Source organism: Haliotis asinina, chromosome 2 (assembly GCF_037392515.1).
Source record: "Haliotis asinina isolate JCU_RB_2024 chromosome 2, JCU_Hal_asi_v2, whole genome shotgun sequence".
NCBI classification, from domain to species: Eukaryota; Metazoa; Mollusca; class Gastropoda; order Lepetellida; family Haliotidae; genus Haliotis; species Haliotis asinina.
This window is the reverse complement of record NC_090281.1, coordinates 45079465-45101987: the sequence shown is the minus strand read 5'-3', so window position 1 is coordinate 45101987 and position 22523 is coordinate 45079465. Positions and strand designations below refer to the sequence as shown.

At 42.3% G+C, this 22523-nt stretch overlaps 1 protein-coding gene across 1 annotated transcript in view; it reads left to right on the top strand.

The window, feature by feature from the left end:
- Positions 1 to 10623: 10623 nt before the first annotated feature.
- The window catches only part of LOC137273787 (serine O-succinyltransferase-like), a 33691-nt gene continuing 21791 nt past the window's right edge, over positions 10624 to 22523 (top strand). Inside the window, exons 1-6 of the mRNA XM_067806643.1 lie at positions 10624 to 11252; positions 16288 to 16501; positions 17193 to 17305; positions 17972 to 18005; positions 20905 to 20991; positions 21654 to 21733. Of these exons, the coding sequence (XP_067662744.1) occupies positions 10924 to 11252; positions 16288 to 16501; positions 17193 to 17305; positions 17972 to 18005; positions 20905 to 20991; positions 21654 to 21733 (857 nt within the window). The 5' untranslated portion in view covers positions 10624 to 10923. The remainder of the gene's footprint in view (positions 11253 to 16287; positions 16502 to 17192; positions 17306 to 17971; positions 18006 to 20904; positions 20992 to 21653; positions 21734 to 22523) is intronic.

The following is a 22523-nucleotide window of genomic DNA, read 5'->3' as shown; positions in this document are numbered from 1 at the left end:
GCTGTTTCACGCACTGTTGGATATGTGTAAAACATTTAATTGGAGTCTATCTTGAGCAGTCGCCTACGTTCTTTTATGTAGCCTTTTTTATTCTCGTAGATGAGTTGATGTCTGACTACGTTCGCTCCGTGAGCTTTACATAGACAGTAGTGCCCTTTAACCCCGATACCACACACAGAACACGTGTAGTTAGGACTTCCCATATGGAAACAACAGAACCCCTGATTCCTGCATTTCCTACCACAGGCCTCGGTCTTCCCCATAAGTATGTATTCGCATCGGTATGGGGCGGGTCTCATGTTTACTTATATAGGTATTTTAATTTAATTGCTTAGCAACCAACACAGTAGCTGCTATACCCAACACTATGAAGACCAGTTCACGATTCATTTGCCCCTTGGATGGTGTGTAGTACTGAGCGAGTGTGGGTTTATTGAGCGGTTCCAATCGTTTACCAGTTAGTAGGTAGTATTCTTTCATTGCTTCATCGACATCGTTGAATGTTTGAACGGCATGGTTTTCACGCGTGAGTTGTTCGTTAATAAAATCGATCCTTTGGAGGCGTTTTTTAGCGTACTCGGCCTGTGCCCTTTGTAATTTCTCAGTAGCGAGATCGTGCCGCTTCCTTTCTTCCTGTATTGCGTGATCATCTCGTAGTTTCGAGAAGAGGAAATTACTCCCGGAAAATGCCAGGGCATTCACTAACGCCCCACCGGCCATCATAGCTATTGTGGCCATCCTATATTTATTTCATTATATTTTCAGGTATTATCCCTTGTTTTACTAGGATGTCTTTTGTGGCCATCGCCATACCAAGGTTCATTATGAGCATACCCATATCCTGCAGGTTGAAATCTAGCTTGATAGTTGGTTGTTTAAGCACCATTTTAGTCAACCGAGCGTACCCTACGGCTAGACTGGCAACCACTGTGGCGTGGTATGCGTCGTTGACGAACTTTTTCCCCTCAGACATTATGTATATGATATAAAATATTAAAATTATAACATGATATGCGGGTCGACTGTGGGGGTGGGGGGCTCACTGTTGGGTGGTGGCTCACTGTGGGAGGGTACCCCCACGTATAACCACGAGATAGCCAAGGCAGCAGTTACGCCTACAGCCAACAACAGTCGGGTTGGGTTGGTCACTTTATGTTGGTTACACCACCGTTTTTTACTGGCAGCTACTCTCTTAGGATTCTTCTGTCTGGTTACTGTTGGGGGTACATCCACTGAAGGGGGTACCCTGGTCTCCACTGTTTCCACTGGGGTCACTTCCCTCACCTCGGGAGGGGTCTCCACCGTCACCTCGGCCATCTATACTATTATTATTATTCTTTCTCTCAAATTGACAATGTTTTGCTGTGATAATCGCCGCCGTCACTGGAGCCAACAACATGCCATATTTGTGGTACAGCTCGCAGCTGATAGAGCTCACGGCGTGTTCGATAAAAGGGTCTTTATCTAGGTCCTCCCACAGGTAAAGTCGGCGCTCTGGTGGAATGGGAAGGAAGTATGACACAATACCGGTGTATATCTGGGTCATAGCCGATCCTATTGTCTTTGTCATTTCTGCTCCGAGCCGGGACTCGTATCTAGCGTACAGCTTATCGATTTCTTCGACTGACATTTTGTGAATTTTATCCGGAGTGTAGTCTCCAAAGTAATGTTTGGCTTTACCGCCAACAGCCAACGCCACCAGTTTCTCTCGCTTATCATCAGTGGGGCCTGCCGGCGGCATGGGGGAGACCCCAGTGGGGGTACCCCCCACACCCCCAGGTACCAATTGTTCGAGCAATTCCTCACACTCCATCTTATAATATAACAAGTAAGATTTAGTTTTAACTATATAATACCCGATGCAGACAAAACACAGAGAAATGAAGGTTAAGTTGCACACGACAAACACTTCAAATATCATAGCTATATGCTTAGCTTTGCTTAGCTTTGCTTAGCTTTGCTTAGCTTTGCTTAGCATACTATATAAGCCACAGGTTGGTCGGTCTTGAGCACGAGCTTAGCGTGTTTAGTTTCAGCGAGCTGTTTCTTCACCCGTTCCCGTTCTAATTTACTCATCACATCGTTCTCTCTCAAACACTCCTCGAACGAATCCCTGTCCTTGCAGTGAAATAAGGCCACCCATCGCGTCTGCTCCCTGAGGTCTTTCAACACCGAGTTGAACTTCTGCGTTAGCACCCAGACGCTGTGATTTGCATGCCGGCCGGAGAAGGCCAGGTACGATAGCATGTCTCTCTTTTTTGTTATCTCGCGATTAGTGCTGCAGTCGTCCAGTATGAACAGCGTCGGTTCCCCTTTAAATTTCTCGTGAAGAGCTTTCAACCAGTCCTGCAGGCGTGTTCCAGGGTCGATTTTGTGTACGTCCGGGTCCGTCATCACCCAAGGTCGCGCGTACGTTTTATTCATGCTCAGAGTAGGGCACATGATAACGATGTTATCGAACACAGTAACCCTCCAACATATCCAACATGAAAACGGTCTTCCCACAGCCAGTCTGCCCGCACACTATGGCGCAGTGTGGGTCAGTGGGTAGTTGTGGGTACCCCCGGGTACCCCCACTAGTAGATGGCTTGCACGAATCTCCCATTGTCTATATTAAGTTGCGCGTCCATAATAACGTACAGATATAATTTCAACTTACCAGCGGGTTGAGCCTTCTTAGTAATCTGGATGGTTATCCCTTCGCTGCCGTTATCTATACGGCGCCCGCTACCGTGCAGTTTATCATCATCCGTGGATCGCATGTCCAACCATAGGGCGTACTTGGTGGTCAGGTATTCACCGATCTGCACGGAGCCGAGGTCCAGGTCCTTTGTTATATAATCCCCCACTGGTAGCTTTTTTATCTCATCCCACTGCTGGTGTGGCCTCATACCATGACTGAACAGCTGGTTGGGCACGCCCTCGATGGTCACTTCCCCCTTTTCAATCTCGGGGTTGAAAAACTTCTCGCTGTCCCTCCGGAATGGATCGTAATACTCCACGGGGACGACCAGGATACCTTTCATCGATCGCGCCGGCACGTTCAGGTTGATATTCCACACAGTGTCGCTCTTATCTCGCACGACTGATCTATGCCTCAGTACGCGATCGTACAGGATAGCCATCTTCCCAGAGTACTGGCTTCGAACCTGCCTGGCCAGCTCCGGGCTAGTGACCATGTTGAACTCCAGAGAGATGTTGTCTATGGCATAACTGGCCTCATCACCGTTCGGCGTACGCACTACTTTGCTATAGTCGTTAAACGTGAGCTCGTATTCGAGCCTATCACCCAGCGCGGCCTGGTAAAACGGCGCGTGTCCCGTGAGCAACTCGAAGTCTAGCGGCACGCAGAATCGATTCCCGTATGCTCGAGCGATGGCCTTTTCACCGTCCGATAGCTTGTCTTGCTGTTCTTGCGTGAAGACATACCCTATGCGCGCCCGGGTTGATTTGCTGATGCCCTGGTACACATCATTGACTCGTTCTCCCTCGCTTTTCCAGAGATCCCTGTAGCAGTGAAACACGTCGCTGTCGTCGATGCTCAGCACCTCGTTACCGCTGATCTTGACGGTCGTTTTCTTGATGATGGCTCGCCCCACGTTCCGCACTAGCTCGCGTTTGTCGTTGTCGGAGGTCAACGTGATATTGAACGCCAGTTGAAGAGTGCCTGGTACAATGAGGTCATTCTCACCAAGGTTTGGAAATCTAACCAGCAGAGTTTGATTCTGGTCTATCTTGCTGGGATTGTTGGTGATGGTCACCGACTGACGCACGGCTCTGGCTCCTAATGGCTCTCTCAATCTTCTGAAAGGATCTAATTTTCTGCCGTACATTGTTATATATAAACGAAATATATTTTTAATACTAAATAATGGATGAAGACATACCTATGGAGGAGATGCGGGGTGCTAGTGCCCAGGCATACGATGAGCAGGAGACCTCATTCAGTACTAGCCTACAGCAGGCTGTCGAAGATATAAACAAGCAGAAGATCTCATTCTCACCAAGGACCAAACTCGTGAATGAAACCGTCGACTCTTATTACAACGCAATTGAAGAAAGAGACAACATCAAGCCGCGGTGGCGAGACTATAATAAGTTTACCCTCGACAAGGGTAAGCTGCGTTTGAAGGATCACCCGGAGATCGATCTCTTTCATCAAAAAACGAGAAAACCGCTTGCTTTATCAGCATTGGCCGGTAAATATTATACTAGCTTTGTCCAAGATGAACTAGGTTTCACAAATTACGGTGGCGCGCAACCTAAGCTTCCTCCGAAGGTCAGTCAAGATCTGGAAGGCATCAGGGACGCCACATCGGTTCAAAACATGACTTATGATATTGAAAAGGTGTTGGCCGACTACGAGAACAAACCCTTCCCGGGTCTCAAAATTACCTTTCGGGAACTGAAGGGGTTGGACCTGTTGATGCAAACCATTCGTGGTCATCTCTGGAAAAGCACGGCCAAAGTGAGTGAGATAGACGACAAAATCGCCTATGAAAAGAAAAAACTCGGTGAAACTGAGGACGAGTCTCTGAAAGCCACCATCGAGGAACGAATACGTAATTTTGAAGATGAAAGGCAGGTCTGGTTGGAGACAGCGTCCGGCTACAAAGAAAAGCTTCGATCCCAAGCCAACCGTGTGCGGGAAACCATCAATCAAGTCCTCTACCGAGACACCACGTTAGCAGACAGGATTCGGATATTGTTCCGGGAGCAAGGGATCACCATCGCCAGCATTCTGACTGCATTGGGTTTCATCATATCAACCCTGGTGGTGTCACTGACAGGGGGTACTGTGGTGCCTGCCGGCGGCGGAACCCCAAGTGGCGGTGGGGGTGTTAAAGACTGGATAAAAAAACTCGGGGAAGGCTTAGCTAAACTGGCTGGTAAAGCCGCCGAAGCCCTTCCCGGCATCCTGGGTAGCATCGTCTCGTGGTTGTTGAGCGCTCTGGCTAAAACTGCCACGTGGCTCAGTCAAAACCTGTGGGCAGCCATCGTCGCCGTGGCGGGTCTGGTGTACGTAGCGGCTAAGAAATCTTTAACCAAATAAGTCCCAAAGCTACCCCACCAACCACCAGGGCCGTTTTACTATCAATATGCTGCTGAGCCTGCATATGAGGGTGTGTGGGGGGTACCTCCACATGAACTTTAGACTCCGGGGGTGATACCACTATACCCGTTTCACGTGGTGGGATATGTGGGATATAGGTGGTGTTAATATCGGGGTTGATACCCAACTTTTGATCCTTCGTGGCTATGACTATTTTGTTGTTATAACCCACCACTTTTTTTACTCTCAGTTGCATATCACTCGGAGCCATGTACAGCCCCACACCGAACACGTAATTGACATTCGATCTGGCGTATTCTAACACGTTTTGGTAACGGTCGATGGCCCGCGGGAGATCAGCTGGAGAATTGATAGCATCCTCAACGTTGGAAACGAACTGTTTCTGAGCGTCGTAAGCAGTTCCCTTACCGAGGATGTTGGAATGCGTCATCGACTGCGCACCCAACAGCGCCCACACGTACGTTCGAATCGAGTCGTTCAACCTGACTACCCCGGCACGAGTGAATCCTTTCGACGTGTCCAGCATAAACATTTTCCACCCGTCTGCGGTTGACTGCTCCACTTTCTGGATTGTGAAAGCAACACCACCTTCAAAGTCCATACGATCATCCCTCCATTCATTACTCGACAAAGCAAAGTCCTGCCTAAGTATACCTCGTTTCACTAAATCATCACTTGAATCTTTCACTGGTTTTGGTCCATATTTGGTAGGTTTAGGAACAATATCATCTAATGCATGGAAAAAATTCCCATTACTAAACATTTTTCGTTTCATAAAGTTTGTTAGTAAATCTTTCTTAAATGCTTTTACTGAGAGCCCATCGCTGTAAGGAATACCCAACCCGTGGTTCAGCCCCGGCAAACGCCAATCCGTCTTCGGGTTTATTTCGAATTCATTGCAAATACGTTCGTAGACCCGTCTATCGTACGGGTTGTTTGTTGCGTCCCACGCTTTGTCCTGTGGGAGGGGGGCGCTGATCTCTTTAAGGATACGTCTGACCTGGTAGTACACGTGGAACTTGAAGACAGACTGACTCAGCGGTCCACGCCGACTGTCGGTCAATGTCACACCACACCCCGTTGTAGCGCACCACACGGCAAAGTTTAATTGATTCTGCCAGAACTGCATAGGGTTGTTGAACCAAGCGTGGACTGCCTTGATGTTAGTCACCGAAAGCTTATACTTATCGAACACATCTAAAAGCTGGGCATTGAAATACAACTCAGGAGCAACTACGATCTTCATGGGGGAAAACAACATTTTAAAACTCTTATATAATGAGCATATATACTCTAACATGTACATAACACTTCCAGGAATAACGAGCGGTGAGGCCGTTCAGCTGACGCACGCGATCGATAACACGTCAGGCCAACTCGAAGTCGCACTCTGCGATATCACCTACCTACCGCAATGGACTAACATCAACGTCAGCAACAATAAGCTGTTCGTCAGTGGAACTCGCAGCCAGATAACTGACGGCTACTACAGCGTGTGCTCTCTAAACGACGAGGTCTTCAAACCCCTGGGAGCCGAACTCAAGATGAACGACTCAAACGGTACAGTGGTGTTAATCAACAACGGAAGAAACCCCTTGAGGCTCGGCCGACCATTAGCGAGGATACTCGGTATGTCTCCTGACGAGATAAAACCAACAACAACCGTCACAGGCACGAAGTTACCCGATCTAGTACCGTACCGAGAGCTGTACATTCATCTCGGTCAGGTGAGCACAACGTACAACATTCAAGGAGGTCACCCTTCCACTATACTGAGAGCAGTGCCGGTGAAAACTGAGAAATTCAACGACGGTAGAACCGAGTCGTTTTCACCACGGCAGTATAAGAGATTAACCCAGGGCAACATACCTGAGCTGACAATATCGGTGTTAGATATAAATCATAATCCTGTAAATATAGGATACCTCAGCTTAACGCTTCATGTAAAATGACCAGCGCACAAGGGCCCGGAGTGAAAAAATGTGTCAATATCGGGATCTCCGACCTCGGAGACACGCGCGGTTTCGACGCTCCCGGAGTAGATGGTACATCGTACGCATTTCAACTGAAAAACAACATTTACAAACGCGTTGAAGTCACCTCCGGTGGAGCCCTAAGTGATATAGTAGATACCGCAAGAGCAAAAGTCAACACTAAGTACGCCCTTGTCAACACCGCTAATAACTGGATAATATACCCATCGTTCGGGGGTAAACTGTTCGACTTAGACGATGTTGAGAGCACTACCGTCGCCCGAAACAAGCCATATATGCTCATCTTCACCGAAGATGACAAGTGGGTGTTGTTACCCGATAACGACGACTGGTTTCTCAATATTAGACTCGTCTCTCCCTAGGTGTTCACGGATAACAAAGACAACCATCTAAACAAAGTCGTGAACAATGGAACCCTGCTCGTGGCTTACGTCCCAACTCAGAGACGTAGCATAGTCGTCAGCCCACTCGACACTATGGCAGCCCACATGCTAACGAGTAAACCGACCATACAAAACGTGAAATTGCAGTTGGTGTCTGAATTCGAAGGCGTGGTCACTATACTAGAGAGTCTACCAGCAAACTCAACACTGATCATCAAAGTCTACCTAGGGGAACCATCGGGGAATGATGTTGAGATCGTGAAGGGGATCAAACTCGGGTGGGTGAAACGACACCAGTATCGAGTTCGCAACGTTTACGTGCGGGTGGGTGCCGACTCCAACACCAGTCTGCAGGGGGTCAACGTGATCGTGGAAAACGAGATATCACTAACCAATATCTTCCTGCCTGCCAACATACACTTCATGGGTATGAAGTTCACCCCTGAACTATTATAAAAAAACCAGTTGGAAATTATATCGTAATAGTATAATAATGACCAGTCATCGACCCAACACTACGCTTAACGACCTAGGAGATACGGAGGGATTCGATCAGCCTGGTGAGGAAGACACCTTATATATCCTGCACTTCAAAGACAACATGTACAGACGGGTGTCGTTATCAGATTTTAAAGAGCCCAAATGGAAGATCAACTTAACACTCGCCTCACCTTATATCACAATGGATGAAAATGAGTGGATCTCTAAGATTAGTAACAACGGTAGCTGGATCGGGGATTTCATCATTCCGGAGAGGGGATTCATGATATCTATTAATTCCGTAAATAGTTTAAGGTCTGTAGGAAAAAATAAATTAACATTTAGCAATCGTTTGAGTAATATAGTAAATATTCTTGATATATTCTCCCCTTCCACACTCATCATAGAAGTCTTCTTTTATTTAAGCACTGAAAACAACTCAAGTGTACACCAAATTGTACCCGGGGTGTCAATACACTGGTATGACGAACACATAGGTCAACATTGTCGTATTATTATACAACGGGATACCCCGGGTCATATAAACCGCTTAATAAGCCTCAGTGGGGTTTTTATTACAACAGGAAAGTCTATTAACCTCTCACCTATTACCCTGAATAGTGGTATAGACCTTATAGAATTCAAATTCACTTATGGACTATTAACTGAAACCCAATTAAAATATCTTTCATAATATATATTATAGGATGGGTCTGTACCCAGTCGTAGAGGAAGTAGCGAAGACGTTGGAAACCGTAGATGGGTTCCGCTTGAGGCAGTTATGTGATGTGAAACGTCAACTAGAACAAGACCGTGACACGCGGAAAGCACTATGTAAGAAGTACAATAGAGCTTTCAATATCGTGGACGGGGCTGACACTACCCTTATGGCAACCAGCATGGGACTAGGGGCGGCAGGCGTTGGGTTGTTGGCTACCATCGTGGCTGCACCTATAGTGCTAGGTATTGAAATAACGGCAGGGGTGGCAGGGTTAGCAGGGTTGGCGCTTAAGTTATTATCACGCAGACTGCATCGTAAGGCATTGAAACACGACGAGATCAGGGTTCTGGCCGAAGCAAAGCTCAACACAGTGAGTGAGCGTATTTCCACGGCACTCTCTGATAGTAAGATCTCAGAAGAGGAGTTTCGTTCAATCCTCTCTGACCTCACAAAATATAACGGAATGAAACAAGATATTCGGTCCAAGTCTCGTAAGTCTGCTATCAGCGAGGACGAGAAAAAAAAGTACGTAGAACAGGGGATACAAAAAGCCCAGCAAGCCTTTATTATGAACACCAAAGAGATCATAGGCGGTTCACGTTAAACTGTTTCATCGATATAAACGTGACATAGGCACTGTGTTACCGCCAACTTTTTTGTAGTAGGGGTAATAGTAGCAAGAGCTAAGGTCCCAACCAAAGCCTTATTTAGTAAATAAGGCTTTGTAGAGACTTTTCTTGAAAGTGGTCCAGAACCCCCATTGTATATACTACTCATTAACATGTGCTTAACTTTCCAAACTGTATTCCTGAAGGAAAAAGAAATAAAAATGTGTTCCTCCCTCGTCACATTTTTTCTATCAAAAATTAAAAATGAAAGTCTTACTCGTCACTTTTGAAAAGAATGTGCCTGAGAAACATATTTTTATGCAGCCTAAGCATTCCACACAAACAGAAAACCACTGAAACATAATGAGACATTTTAATTGTGTAACAGATCATTTCAAATACATATAATAACATAATAACCTTTAGTTTGCCATTTGGCCATCAGGGCTTGCTGCCACTTGCAGTCTTTAAAGTCTGCATACCCATTTTGTTGAAATCAAACCAATAAAAACAAAATAGTCTTCATTGTAGAGAGTTTCACAGTCCCTACAAAATCCATTAGTGAAGTGTATGGAGCACAGAGAAGTTTACATTAGTTATAGACTGCTGACATTCCTATGCGGCACTGAATATATAATACTATGAAGTGAAACTGGAAGTTATCCTAACATGAGGGATCAAGGAAAATTCCTGAACATTAATACAAATTATGGGCAAGATGCTAGTTGAAACGAAATGAGATCTAATTGACAGAAGACCACAAGGGCCTGCGACGCTGGGCCTCTGGGCTGGCGATCGTTTCGAACGCTGTATCAAAATTGTCACATAAACAGAGAGTCTCTGAACAAGGCAATGTGTAAACACATTCTCAAGTCCTCTCATTAATCCACACATGCATCATTCGGCGACAGGAAGTGTAACCAGCTTGTTGTGACAACATTCAGGGGAGCCTACTCCAATTTACCGAGTATTACTCCGGGAGATGCCGATAGTTTCCGACAGAAAACTGGTTGAAATACTGTTAAGCGCAGCCGATTTGCGCTGAGAACAAACCAAGTCGACGTGTGCAGTGGAGCATGACGAGGCACACGTTAATTAGTACAAATGGTAAGGAAAGCAAGCGAGTGACCAATCCCTGTTATAGAGTATCCCTGGTCATACCCATGAAATAAAAAATTACGTTTGTACGGAAGAACGATATCATGACAATCTGGTGCCAGCATTGGGTCTGCTGCGCTTCGATTCGTGTGAAAGCGTTTGCGCAGCAGAGAATGGGAACCAGGTTGCAAGTCAAGTTAGAGGACTATTTTTAAATAGGTCTGCCATTGGTCAAATACTTCCGGGTTCCCCGATATAAACAGCCGTTTATCCAGCCAACATAAACAGCCATTACGGACACTTGAAATACTATTGCGTGCATGCATTGGGCACGTGTGTCTGAAAGGCTTGACACTAACAGTGACTGTGTTTTATGACTGCGACATCACCGATATCTGAACTGATGTGGGTGATTTTGCGCTTTGATCTTGTAAAATAACGCACCTTCATGTCAAAGCTCAAGTGAAGATGTTGAAAACTGCCCGCACAAACTGGATCGCAGGGTTTTGTTTGTCACCCTAAGATTGCTACTTCAAAATTCACTGACGAGAGTACGTATACAAACATGACTTCGTATTTCAGGAAAGCTTCGGTTTCCTTGTATCGTTTTGTGAACAGGACACAACAAAGTCAGTATTGTGGATGTTTAATGGTAAAGAGACGATCATTTCAAAACAGCGCTGTCACCCCGAGCAAGTTTACCATCAAAAGCGAACATTCACCCAAATCAAAACAATTCTCCCGGACTCGACCTTTACACCAGGATGGGAAGAAATCTCAGCGTGTTCTCCCCCAAATTGAAGTTCCATACTACCCAGAACTCGGCGAAGAAGAACCCAACAGTTCTCTTCCCTTCAAAGGCCTTGAAACAGACTTCCCTTGTCTCACTCGAGTGTGAGTATACTAAAGAGTCATTGTTAAGTGCTAGATATACAAAAACACAATTGCAATATCAAGTTTAATGGAAGTATTGGGTGGGTGGGTGGTCATGTTATGGTGCAGGCCAGTACTTGTTTAACCAAAGTACAAACATATTTGTATATCCGAAAGCTGAAAATTAACATTACTTGAATCATTAGGTTAGTCGCTTTCTAGTCCAGCATGTAACTAGACGACTTCACACTATACCATGGTGTGCTCGACCTTGGCTGGAATACAAGTTTATTCATATGAACTAGTCGCTTTCAACATAAATAACACACAGCTAGGCATAGTACAGAGGCATATACTATGTATTGATAGCCTTTGAAATGACATTGTATGACATAAAATAAGTTAATGATATATTTTACGTTTAGGGACAGTTCATAATTTATGGCATGGATGATGATGATGATAATGATGATGATGATTTTTCCCATGCCAGTAGTGCTTATCTTCAACTGATTTGTGCCACCATCATCACACTGTTCTTGTCAGATGTGGTGATGGGGAGCTCAATTAAAATTTGAGATTACTATCAATAAACATGCTAAGCCACAGGGAGTGGGTCATGGTGTTTGTGTAGCATTACAGAAATGCCATCCTCGATACCACCAGGGTATATATTCTGAAAAATTTAAACTATACCCTGGATGTATCTGTGGCAGCTAAACCGCTGCCAGTGTCAACAAAGATAGCAACTGCAGCTGCTGATAGTTTGTTTGGGAAATTATATAGACAAATTGACGGGCCCGAACCTTTAGAAAAAATATATGACAGAACTCCTTCTATTTCTTTCAGTGTATCTATGCATGAATTGTGTTGCCAAGTTTAATTGTTCATATTGTTTAAGAAAGAGAAAGTGAGTTGTGACTGGTAAGTTCAACTTCCCAGTGAAGCCAACACCTGACTGGATGAAAAAAGGCCATCCAGAGGTGGTAGTAAATTATCGCGCCAAGCCATAAATGCATCCAGGGTATAGTGGAGAGTTATGGGAATGTACAACCTGGAGATATCGAGGATGTCAAAATGCAAGGGTTTGAGAAAGCTAGGATTGGGATGACTAGTCTCAGCTTGTCACAACTAGTGTCAGCTAGTGTCAGCTAGTCTCAGCTAGTCTCAGTAGCAATACCACCTATAACTACATTCAAAACATTTGTCAGTATTCATTTTTTAACCCATGAAGATCCTAGACAGAAATGGTCCTAAGTACCATATTTTGAAATGAAACTATACTGGTACTGGTACATCTTGAACCTGTGAAGATCCGGGTTAGAACTAATCTTCAACCTATTGTTGTCAGAGGTAATGAACAGGATTGAGTTGTTGGGCTTGCTGACATGGTTGACATGTCACCATATATCCATTGTGTAGATCGATGCTCATGATGTTGATCACTGGATTGTCTAGTCCAGACTGAATTATTTCCAGACTGCTGGAATATTGCTGAGTGCTTCGTCAAATGATCACAAAAATTACATAACGCACACTTTCAGTATTTTCTTACTCTTGCCTAGTTCTCTGTCACCATCCCTCAGATAGTAATTACAAATTCTCTGTCATAACACATGTTTAAGGCTCATGTTTCAGTTAAGAGTTACGACATTTCCATAAGGAGAAATGCTACCTTCAGTTCATAGCATGTCACTTCACTGCAGACCCTGGAAGATCCAGGGTAGAATAGGTCTTCAGCAAACAGGTCTTGCCACAAAAGGTGACTCACTGATTATGCTTGTCGTAAGAGGTGATTCATCTAAATGGGATCAGGTGGTCAGGCTCAGACCTGCTTGACACATGACATTGGTTCCCAGTTTCGATGATCATGCTGTTGATCATTGGATTTGTCTGGTCCAGACTGGATCATTTACAGACCGCCGCCATATAGCTGGAATATTGCTCAGTTTGACATAAATTTTAACTCTACTCACTCACTTCAAAGCAAGTGTTATGAGAAAATATTGAATCAAAATTTTCACTCAAGGATAAATTTCCATGCAACCTGTTGTTAACTGAAATGGCTGTGAATGCACAGCTCCCTGAAATTCTGTGCAGATAAAAAAATTCATTATTAATACTGAATATGTTTTGTTGTGTTATATTGTTTTGACATTGTTGACTTAACATGTTATGTAATGATATGTTAGAAGGTATACATGTTCTGGTGTTTAATAATTTAGATTGACTTATAACATTAAACAAATGAAGTTGTAGAACGAATTGTATGTGCACTCCTCATACTTAGATTTTTTTGAGTTATAATGACTAGTGCATGTTGTAGAATAATCAATAATGACTCATTGTGTTTTCTTTCGTCGCAGTATAACCTGTTGCTATGCCAGGTGTTTTTGAATGTGCTTTCATTTTTCATTTGGAGTATGCTTTGTCATGCTAATTTCAAGGTCACTAAGTTTATCTCCCAAACAGCCTGCCACTAGTGACCCAATTTCATACAGTGCCCATGAGTGTAGGTTACTCCGGGCTTTTTCAGTCTGCTTGTCATATCTGGAAGTTCCAGGCAGTGCTTCAAATGGAACATGAGTTAACACCTATCTAAACAGTAAGATACAAAGATCTATAGCAAGCAAGTCAGTGTGCCTGACCACCTCTTATAGACAGTGTATAGCTTTGAGTTTTTGTAATAGTCATTTTACCCAGGTGTTAAGGATCATTGCCCATGGCCTCAACCACTAGTTTATAGTTGCCATTTTACCCATGTAGATGCATATTCTATCAAGCACCAGTTTATAGTCATCAGTTTACCCATATGTTATAGCTGCCCATTCTATCAACCATTGGTTTGGTGTGGCCAGTTTCCTGATACGGATGTCCATTCTATCATCAACCATTGGTTTGCAGTCTCCAGTTTCCTCATACAGATGTCCATGCTATCAACCATTGGTTTGCAGTGGCCAGTTTACTCATACAGTGATCCATTCTATCAACCATTGGTTTGCAGTGGCCAGTTTCCTCATACAGATGTCCATTCTATCAAACATTGGTTTTGCAGTGGCCAGTTTAATCATATGGATGTACATGCTATCAACCATTGCCTGTGTTGGACAAACACAATCTCAGATTAATGAGACATCTGTATATACCATTTTGCAGTGGTCATTTTACCCCAAAAAGTGTCCACACTGTCAACCATTGGTTGACCAAGGGCACCGTCAGTAATAAAGCCTGAGGCCACATGCTTGACTTGAAAGTTTTGTTTTGAAATCTGCAGCATAAGAATTAATTATCAATACTTACTGTAAATTTTAATTCCCTTTCAATTATTATCATAAAACTTAACGTCATTACATTGTAAACAGAAAGAAGTATTAGTGCAGCTGTTAGTTTTCCTGAGTCATAGTGACAGAACAGACTGGAGTATGTTGGGAACTCATGAGGAATTTTATACTTGACCAGGTGTTGGGTTTCACATAATCTGTGACAAAGCACTATTCTAAAGTAGGTGGGTCTGTGACCTGAAAAATATGCTCTCAAGTCTAGAGTCTTCCTTCAATCCCAGCACTACAGCTATTATTAGTCTATGTTCAAGTTTGGGAGATAGGATCATTTCGTACAGAGATAATGTTATGGAATCATCATCGGGTGCTGGAGTTGGCATGTTCAAGCCTTAGTGTAAAATAGGCGGGCTGCTATTGTCAGTCTGTTTGAAGCTAATCAGCACTATTGGCCAACTTTCACCAAGAATTGATCTTTAGTAACCCATGTTTGTCATAAGAGGTGGCTAATGGAATGGGGTGGTCAGGCTCTCAGACAGGTCATTGTATCCAAATTGTGTAGGTCGATGCTCATGCAGTTGACCATTGGATTGTCTGGACCAGACTTGATTATTTACAGAAGACTGAGTGCAGCATAAAACTAAACTCACTCACGTCAAATTTAGTTTGTTAAATCAGCAGTTGTGATGGCAAGACATCTTTAGACATCTTTAAAAGCTTATCAGGCATCATGAGAAAAATGTTTATTGACATTTATTGACGTTTTTCTCAGTATGTAGTGAAAACAGTGTATAAAATAAGCCAGATACTCAGCCTCTAATGGCTGGGCTAGTAAAATTGCTAATTGGAAATATCAAAGATGGGACAAATTATTAATGATTCTTACATAAACTGTTGTGAGGAAAGAACTTTTAGTTTATGCAGTACACTTGTATCTTTATTTATGGCTTCTGAATTATGTTTGACCCGGGAAGGTCCAGGGTAGAAAAGGCTTTCAGCAATCGAGTTACCATAAAAGGCGACTATGCTTGTCATAAGAACAACTAACATGGTGGCATGGTGGTTTGATGACTGCACAGTATGGGTGGTTGGGCTTGCTGCCTTGGTGACACATGTCATCGGTTCCCAATTGCACAGATTGATGCCCATGCTGTTGATCACTGGACTGCCTGGTCCAGACTCTATTATTTACAGACTATTGCCATATAAGTGGAATATTGCTGAGAGCAGGGTAAAACTAAACTTTCTCACTCACTAAATTATTTTCAGAACATTGGTTTTGTTAGAAATCTATGCATAAATGAGGTAATTTTTTTCCAGACTCTCTTCATTTTTTATTCACTTATTTCTCTGATATTTATTGACAGTTAATAGATATTTACTAAAAGATTGCTAATCCTGTGTCTTGACAGCCATCCCTGATACCAGATAGCAGATGGAGCATAAATTGTATGTTTTGAAAGTTGTCTGAATAGCCTATGAGCAGTGTATGCAATAGTGTCTGCCCAGTGGCCCGTTGCTTGCTAGTTACATGACAGGCTTACAACTTAGTTATATATCTGGGTCCAGTAGGAGTTTCATACACTGCTATCAGTTCATACTGTCAATCACCAGCCAACACATTCTATCACTGCAATATCCATATGAAATTTCGTGTGTACAAACATGTACTTTGGTGAACACGTAGAATTAAGGGAGGACTAGCAGATTAACAGATTAGTGCGAAATAACAGTTTAGGAAATCCTGCATTATCGCATCTGTTCCCAAAATGTTTCAGTCAAAATGCTGGTCCAGAGCCTGAGTATGACAAGATTACTACAGGATTCAAGGTCTACAATTACGAGACTCCATTCAAGTTGAAGTACAATGGCGGAATCCTGCCTCACCTCAAGGTGGCATTCGAGACATGGGGAGAACTGAATGAGGAAAAGAACAATGCTGTGCTTATCTCTGCTGGTCTGTCTGCCAGCTCACATGCCAAGAGCCACAAGGTATGTGACAAAATGTTTAATTACATTATGGTGAAAACTAGTGCTGTTTGGTTGATCAAATAATATGTCTATTGATTGATCTTGCTTGTTTATAAGGAAACATAAATTTTAACTGTAGAATATGTGTTTTGTATTGTTAGTTTTGTTAAATCGTGATTTGAAAATTGATGCAGTTTCCAATTGATCTTCTGAGCAAATTAATGATCGTATAAAACAAAACATAACATTGTGTGTTGCATGTTGTTTTTGTCTGAATGCAAGCGATGCAAACTATAAACTATGTTTTTAATGAACATGATTATATACTAGGAAGCTAACAGACATAATTAACTATGTTTTTGATCTACCTATTGTATACATTTTGTGGTTTTTGGTAGTCTAGACTGTGAACTAGTCATGGATGAGATACAACCCAAAAGTGCTAGAATTTGTACTTCATTAAGAAAGTGTAATCCCAAATATAACATGTTAAATCTGGCCATACCTGGATCAGTGCGGAAACCTTGTGGTTAAAGTGTTCCTCTGTCGTGCTGAAATTCCCGGGTTCGATTCCCCATGTGGGTACAAAGTGTGAAGTCCATTTCTGGCGTCCCATGATCTTGCTGGTATATTGCTCAAAGTGGCATCACACTAAACTCACTCACTGTGACTGAACTTGCTGACCATTTTTGATAGTTAGAGTTTGTTCCAGGACAATGTCCGTCCTGGATGGTGGGAGAAGTTTGTTGGGCCAGGATGTGCAGTGGACACCAACAAGTTCTTTGTCATCTGCACCAACAATCTTGGAGGCTGCTATGGCACTTCGTGAGTAGCTTTTCCTGAACTTGTATCCTCTATTGGTGCCAGTGTTGATCAAGACCATTGATAACTGTCAAAATAAAAACCCAGTTTCAGCCCACCCATGATAGACTATTAAAATAAACCTGGACCTCCATTGATGGGTATGCAAATGAAGTCATTTAGGAGGAACTACTTTCAAGAGATTCAGAAACTGTCATCTCTGTTCTCTGACTAGTGTTTACACTGATGTTGGATAGGGCCTTTCCAATATTTCTGAAGAGATGTTTCCCATTGTTCTTGAACAGAAGTCTCGTCCCCCAGTGTTCTTGAATAGGGGTTTTCTAATGTTCTTGATAAGGGGATTTTCAGTGTTCCTGAAGTGGGGTTTTCTAATGTTTCTAATGAGTGATTTTGTTGACAAACATGACTGCATTGGGTGGTTTCACTCGAACGTTGTGTTCATTCCTGGTTTATTAATCTCTTTTAAATTTACTTTTTAAACACTGATATATGAAAGATTGATATTCGGTAAAAGGTTTTTTATCCTCAAATTACTTCCATATTGTAAGTATCATATGTAATTTACCTTATTTTCTTGAGTTAATTTGCTAATAATGTCTATTAATTTAGTCATTCCACTTTGTGTCTGTAATAAAACACTGCATACATGTGTTAGATATTTCATTGCAGGGGCCCATCATCAGTTAATCCAGTCACAGACAAGGCAAGTGATATCTAGTGTCAAGTCTTCTGGAGGGACTGAAGGACTGGTCATTTATTATGGGAAAAAGTAGTGAGATTTGTCTCAGGACTGTTTCATATTTGATCTCTTCTCCTCACATTCAATATTATCAGGCTGCCTTCATGGTGTAGTGGTTAGAGCATTTGCCCGGGGAGCGGACAGTTAAGGTTCGGTCCCCAGCCATGCATCAGTTAGCTGGCACTATAAAGCTAGCTTAAAGCTTACATGCAACCTAAAATCCAAAAATAATTAAAACCCAAATATCATTTATTCATGACATACAAAACGCATTTCTGATTATGAAAAAATAAATAAACAAAGTTATGAAGCATATATTGGCAAATCAAAAAAGCAGAATTTTTTGCTTGGGTTTACTGCCCTCAAAATGAAGCAAGTGGGATACATAAAGCGCATCGGCATGCACTCGGGTGTAACAAAGATTTTCATTGGTTGGTCCATTTGCTGATATGCTCAGGTGTGTGTATATAATAAGTATGTTGCTCAATTATTCTGAATTATTCCACTCAACAATTACTGAGATGGTAAACTACTGCGTGGCTGGAAACTGTCGTTAGTCCAAGTACACAGCAGGACTTGAAATCTTGACAATCTCAGTTTGCACTGGTTTCCATCCAATCACCTGAGAAGAATGGATGCACTTTGTTTGCAATCAACAGATATCATGTCATGTGTACAAGCATCACATCTGCCTGTCTGTGTAACTACATAATGTGACAGAGACAGAACTTGGGTGCAAGAGCCATTTATGGTGTATAGCCTGATAGGTGCCATCCTCGATATCTCCAGGGTATACGTTCCGATGAGTCTCCACTATACCCTGGACGCATCTACGGCTCTGCCCGATAAATTTATTACCTCCCTTGACTGTCTTTTGATCCAGTCAGGTGTCTACGCTGGGAAGTTGAGCGAACCAATCACAACTCACTTTCGTTTTTTGAATTATCTAACCGATTATACTTGGCAACAGAAACCATGCAGAGGTTCTCTGGAAGAGGTAGAAGGCGTTCTTGCATATGTTGTTTTAATGTTTCGGACCTGTCAATTTGTTTCTATGATTTCCGTAAAATCTGGAACGCACTGCGAGCAAACCCTCTCAGTTGCGACCGCTACCTTTGTTGACACTGGCATGCTCGGTTATAACGGCGGCCTAGCTGATTGGCTACTGTGAGAAGGCGGAGCCAGCAAAGGGAGGTAATAAATTTATCGGGCAGAGCTGTAGATGCGTCCAGGGTATAGTGGAGACTTATCGGAACGTATACCCTGGAGATATCGAGGATGGATAAGTGCATGTGGTCAGTGATTGAAGTTGAGTATTGAATATTGTCATCAATAGACAGACAGGCAGACACATGGCTGTGAATACAACAGACATTTAGTTTTGTCTGTGACAGAGGCTACTTATCACAATCAACAGGATTTTTTTCTGTTTCCTAAAATTAAAACTTTCATTTTCAAGCTGAGCATTCTTTTTAACAATGATATTAGTATTTCTAATGCTACACTTTCTTGAAAACCTGGTTTGCAAATCTGCCAACCCCCAGAAAACAAGATGTGAAAAAAATAGGAAAAAGTGTGGAACAAGCATATTTTTTTGACTACAGACCCAAGGTCCATGTAATCGCAAGCACAGGCAAAATGTAGTCCAAATGGGTTGCGCAGCATAGAGAAAATGACCAGGCTTCATACATGCGAGCTAAGCAAGCAAAGGTTGGCAACATACTTTCCTTGCTTCAATTCAAAACATTTTTTTTCACGTCAAAATAAAATATCGCCACCATCAAAGGTATACATTCATTTCTTCACTTGGTTGTGCTCTCACATTTCCAACTCCATGCTGAACAATTACTCACATGAAATATTTTTTGTTCAACATTTTAAGGGCAACACGTGGTATATCGGACTGTTCTTCTCCTCCATTACCTCTATCAGCTTCTGGTTCAATGGAGTGAAGGAACAGGAGGATATTGTTCCATATGGAATACTTACAGTTACCTCCCCTGCTTCATTCACCCATTATGCCAGAAGTGTTTTTATGTTAAATACATGTTACGAAAATTCTAACAATAGTGACAACAGATAAGACAAACTCCAACAGGTTCATGATAACATTAGGCAATATGGTATTTCTTTTTAATTTCTGCTTATTCTTGTTCGGTCTCTGTTCAACCGGAAGCTGGCAGGGGTAATGGAGGCGAAGAACGATCAGTAATTACTAAGCATGGGGTAGGAAATCTGAGAGCACAACCATGTGACGATATGTGAGGGTACCTTTGATGGTGGTGATATTTTATTTTGACATGAAAAATATTTTTCGATCCGAAAGCAAGGGAAGTACATTGCCAACCTTTACTCACTGTGATCACATATAAGATGACTTATCATATCCTCTATGCTGTCATATTCTCTCTCTTTTGTTCTCTAACTTCGACCATAGAGATGAATATGCATATGTGTTCTTCAAACTACTCTTTTTTCCATCTCGCAAAGTTGTGTTTTGCGTTACATGTGACCCTTTAAGTCTGGGCTTGTACACGCAGCCACACATGCACACGTGTTCATGTTGTGATAGGAGTGACAATATCTTGAGATATCTTTTTCTACAGAAAATAGCTTTTGCAATTGAACTCATTCTCAGGGATTGAACTTTCAACATCTGTCATAGTTACGAAGGATGCTGTAATGGAAATACTTGGAAGAATGTATTGTGACAATGTTGATGCAGTACAGGACAGGAGCAAGTATTTAGCTAATGGATATTGGCTCTTCAACAAGGTCCTGCACTGATGTATAATTTCAGTGTCAACTTTGTGTAATGACTCTTGCTTGCATCATTTCATAATGGCCAAGTTTGACTTTGCAGCCCTACGGAACAACATTCCCGATTGTCAGCATAGAGGATATGGTCAATGCTCAGATGCTTCTAATAGACCACCTTGGCATTCAGAAGGTAAGCTCACAGTCTCAGCATCCTGGGTGGACCATAGACAAGGTTCAAATCTTATTCAATGAGTACTGTAGCAAATTGATTTTACTCACTGGTCACTGATTTCCCAGTTTTTCAATATACTAAACATGTTCTAACCAGTATCAGCATTCATTTGGCCTTTACTGTTGATGCCCCTCTTCACCAGTAAAATCCTGATGTTGCAAATATAAGATTCTGTCTGGAAAGTTGTGAAATATATCAAATAGAATATTTGAGATAATACTTCCTTAGTAAAGTATAGATTTTTGTGCTTTTCAGGCACATAGCATGCCAGATAGGTTGCAAGCTTTATGTTTAGATAGTAATGAGGGCTTCTCCAGCTTTTATAGCAAAAATCCTGGGCTTTTTTTATAACGGTAGCTATGCCCCTGCATATAAGGATGAATCCTACTAGGTAAGAGTGACATGGAGTGACGTGTCAGCCCTTTAGGTCAATGATGAAACCCTCTCAACTACAAAAATTCACGAATGAAAACTTGTAGTCTTGATTACAAACAAGTGCAAGTATGGGTCAAAGATGAGATAACCTCAAAATACAAGTTTTGTTTTTCACTAAGAAATTATTGTCCCAACAATTCTTGTATCATGACATATTTTACTGATATTCTGCCTGCTTGCTTCAGTTGCACGCATCTGTGGGCTCCTCACTTGGTGGGATGTGTTCCCTCCTCAATACTGTCTTGTATCCAGAGAGAGTTGGAAGGTCAGTAGACTATAATAAGATGCATTATCAGTACTGTCCAAGTTTGTATGCACCATGTTCCTTCAACCATGAATACAAGCTATTTTCAACCAGCAAATACATGAGAGGGATTCTGTTCAAATTCTGTTCAACAAAAGGCAATATTGTGCCTGAACTTGGCAGCCATTTTCCATGTCAGGCAGGGTAGGGTTTTGGGTTGTTGTGATTGAATATGTTGTTTTTGTTGAAGAGTGGTGTCCAGTATCCTTACTAGCAATGAATAAGAATTATCCAAACCCGAATATAAATGTCCAGCTATCTTACTTGAAATAGGTTGAAAATAAGTTGAAAATTTGTTATCACTAAAATGCATGCTTCAAGTGCCCACACCTCCCAACCATCCAACTCTTTGCTTCTTTGAGCCTGTTTGACTTCTCTCCTGCTAAGGTGAAGGTAAGCTTAAGCTGTTGGCTAGGCCTGTGGCTGCCTGTTTATATAGGTAATTAATGGGATCACATATTCAGTCACACACAGACTAGGCAGAATCATGTCAGTGTATCCTGGTAGCAAAGATAGATGCTCATGATGTTAATTACATTATTGTCTAGTTCAAACTAAGTTATTTATAAATCACCATCATTTAGCTCAAAGATTGCTGAGCAGAGTGTTACTGAACAAACAAAAAGAATGTCTCCTAAGGTCAGATATTAAAATATGGGGCAAGGTTCATGACAATGTGTTAACTTTGGTTGTTGACAGTTACAAGAAAATGTTCTTAACTCTGTTTTATATCTGTAGTATCTATAATTTA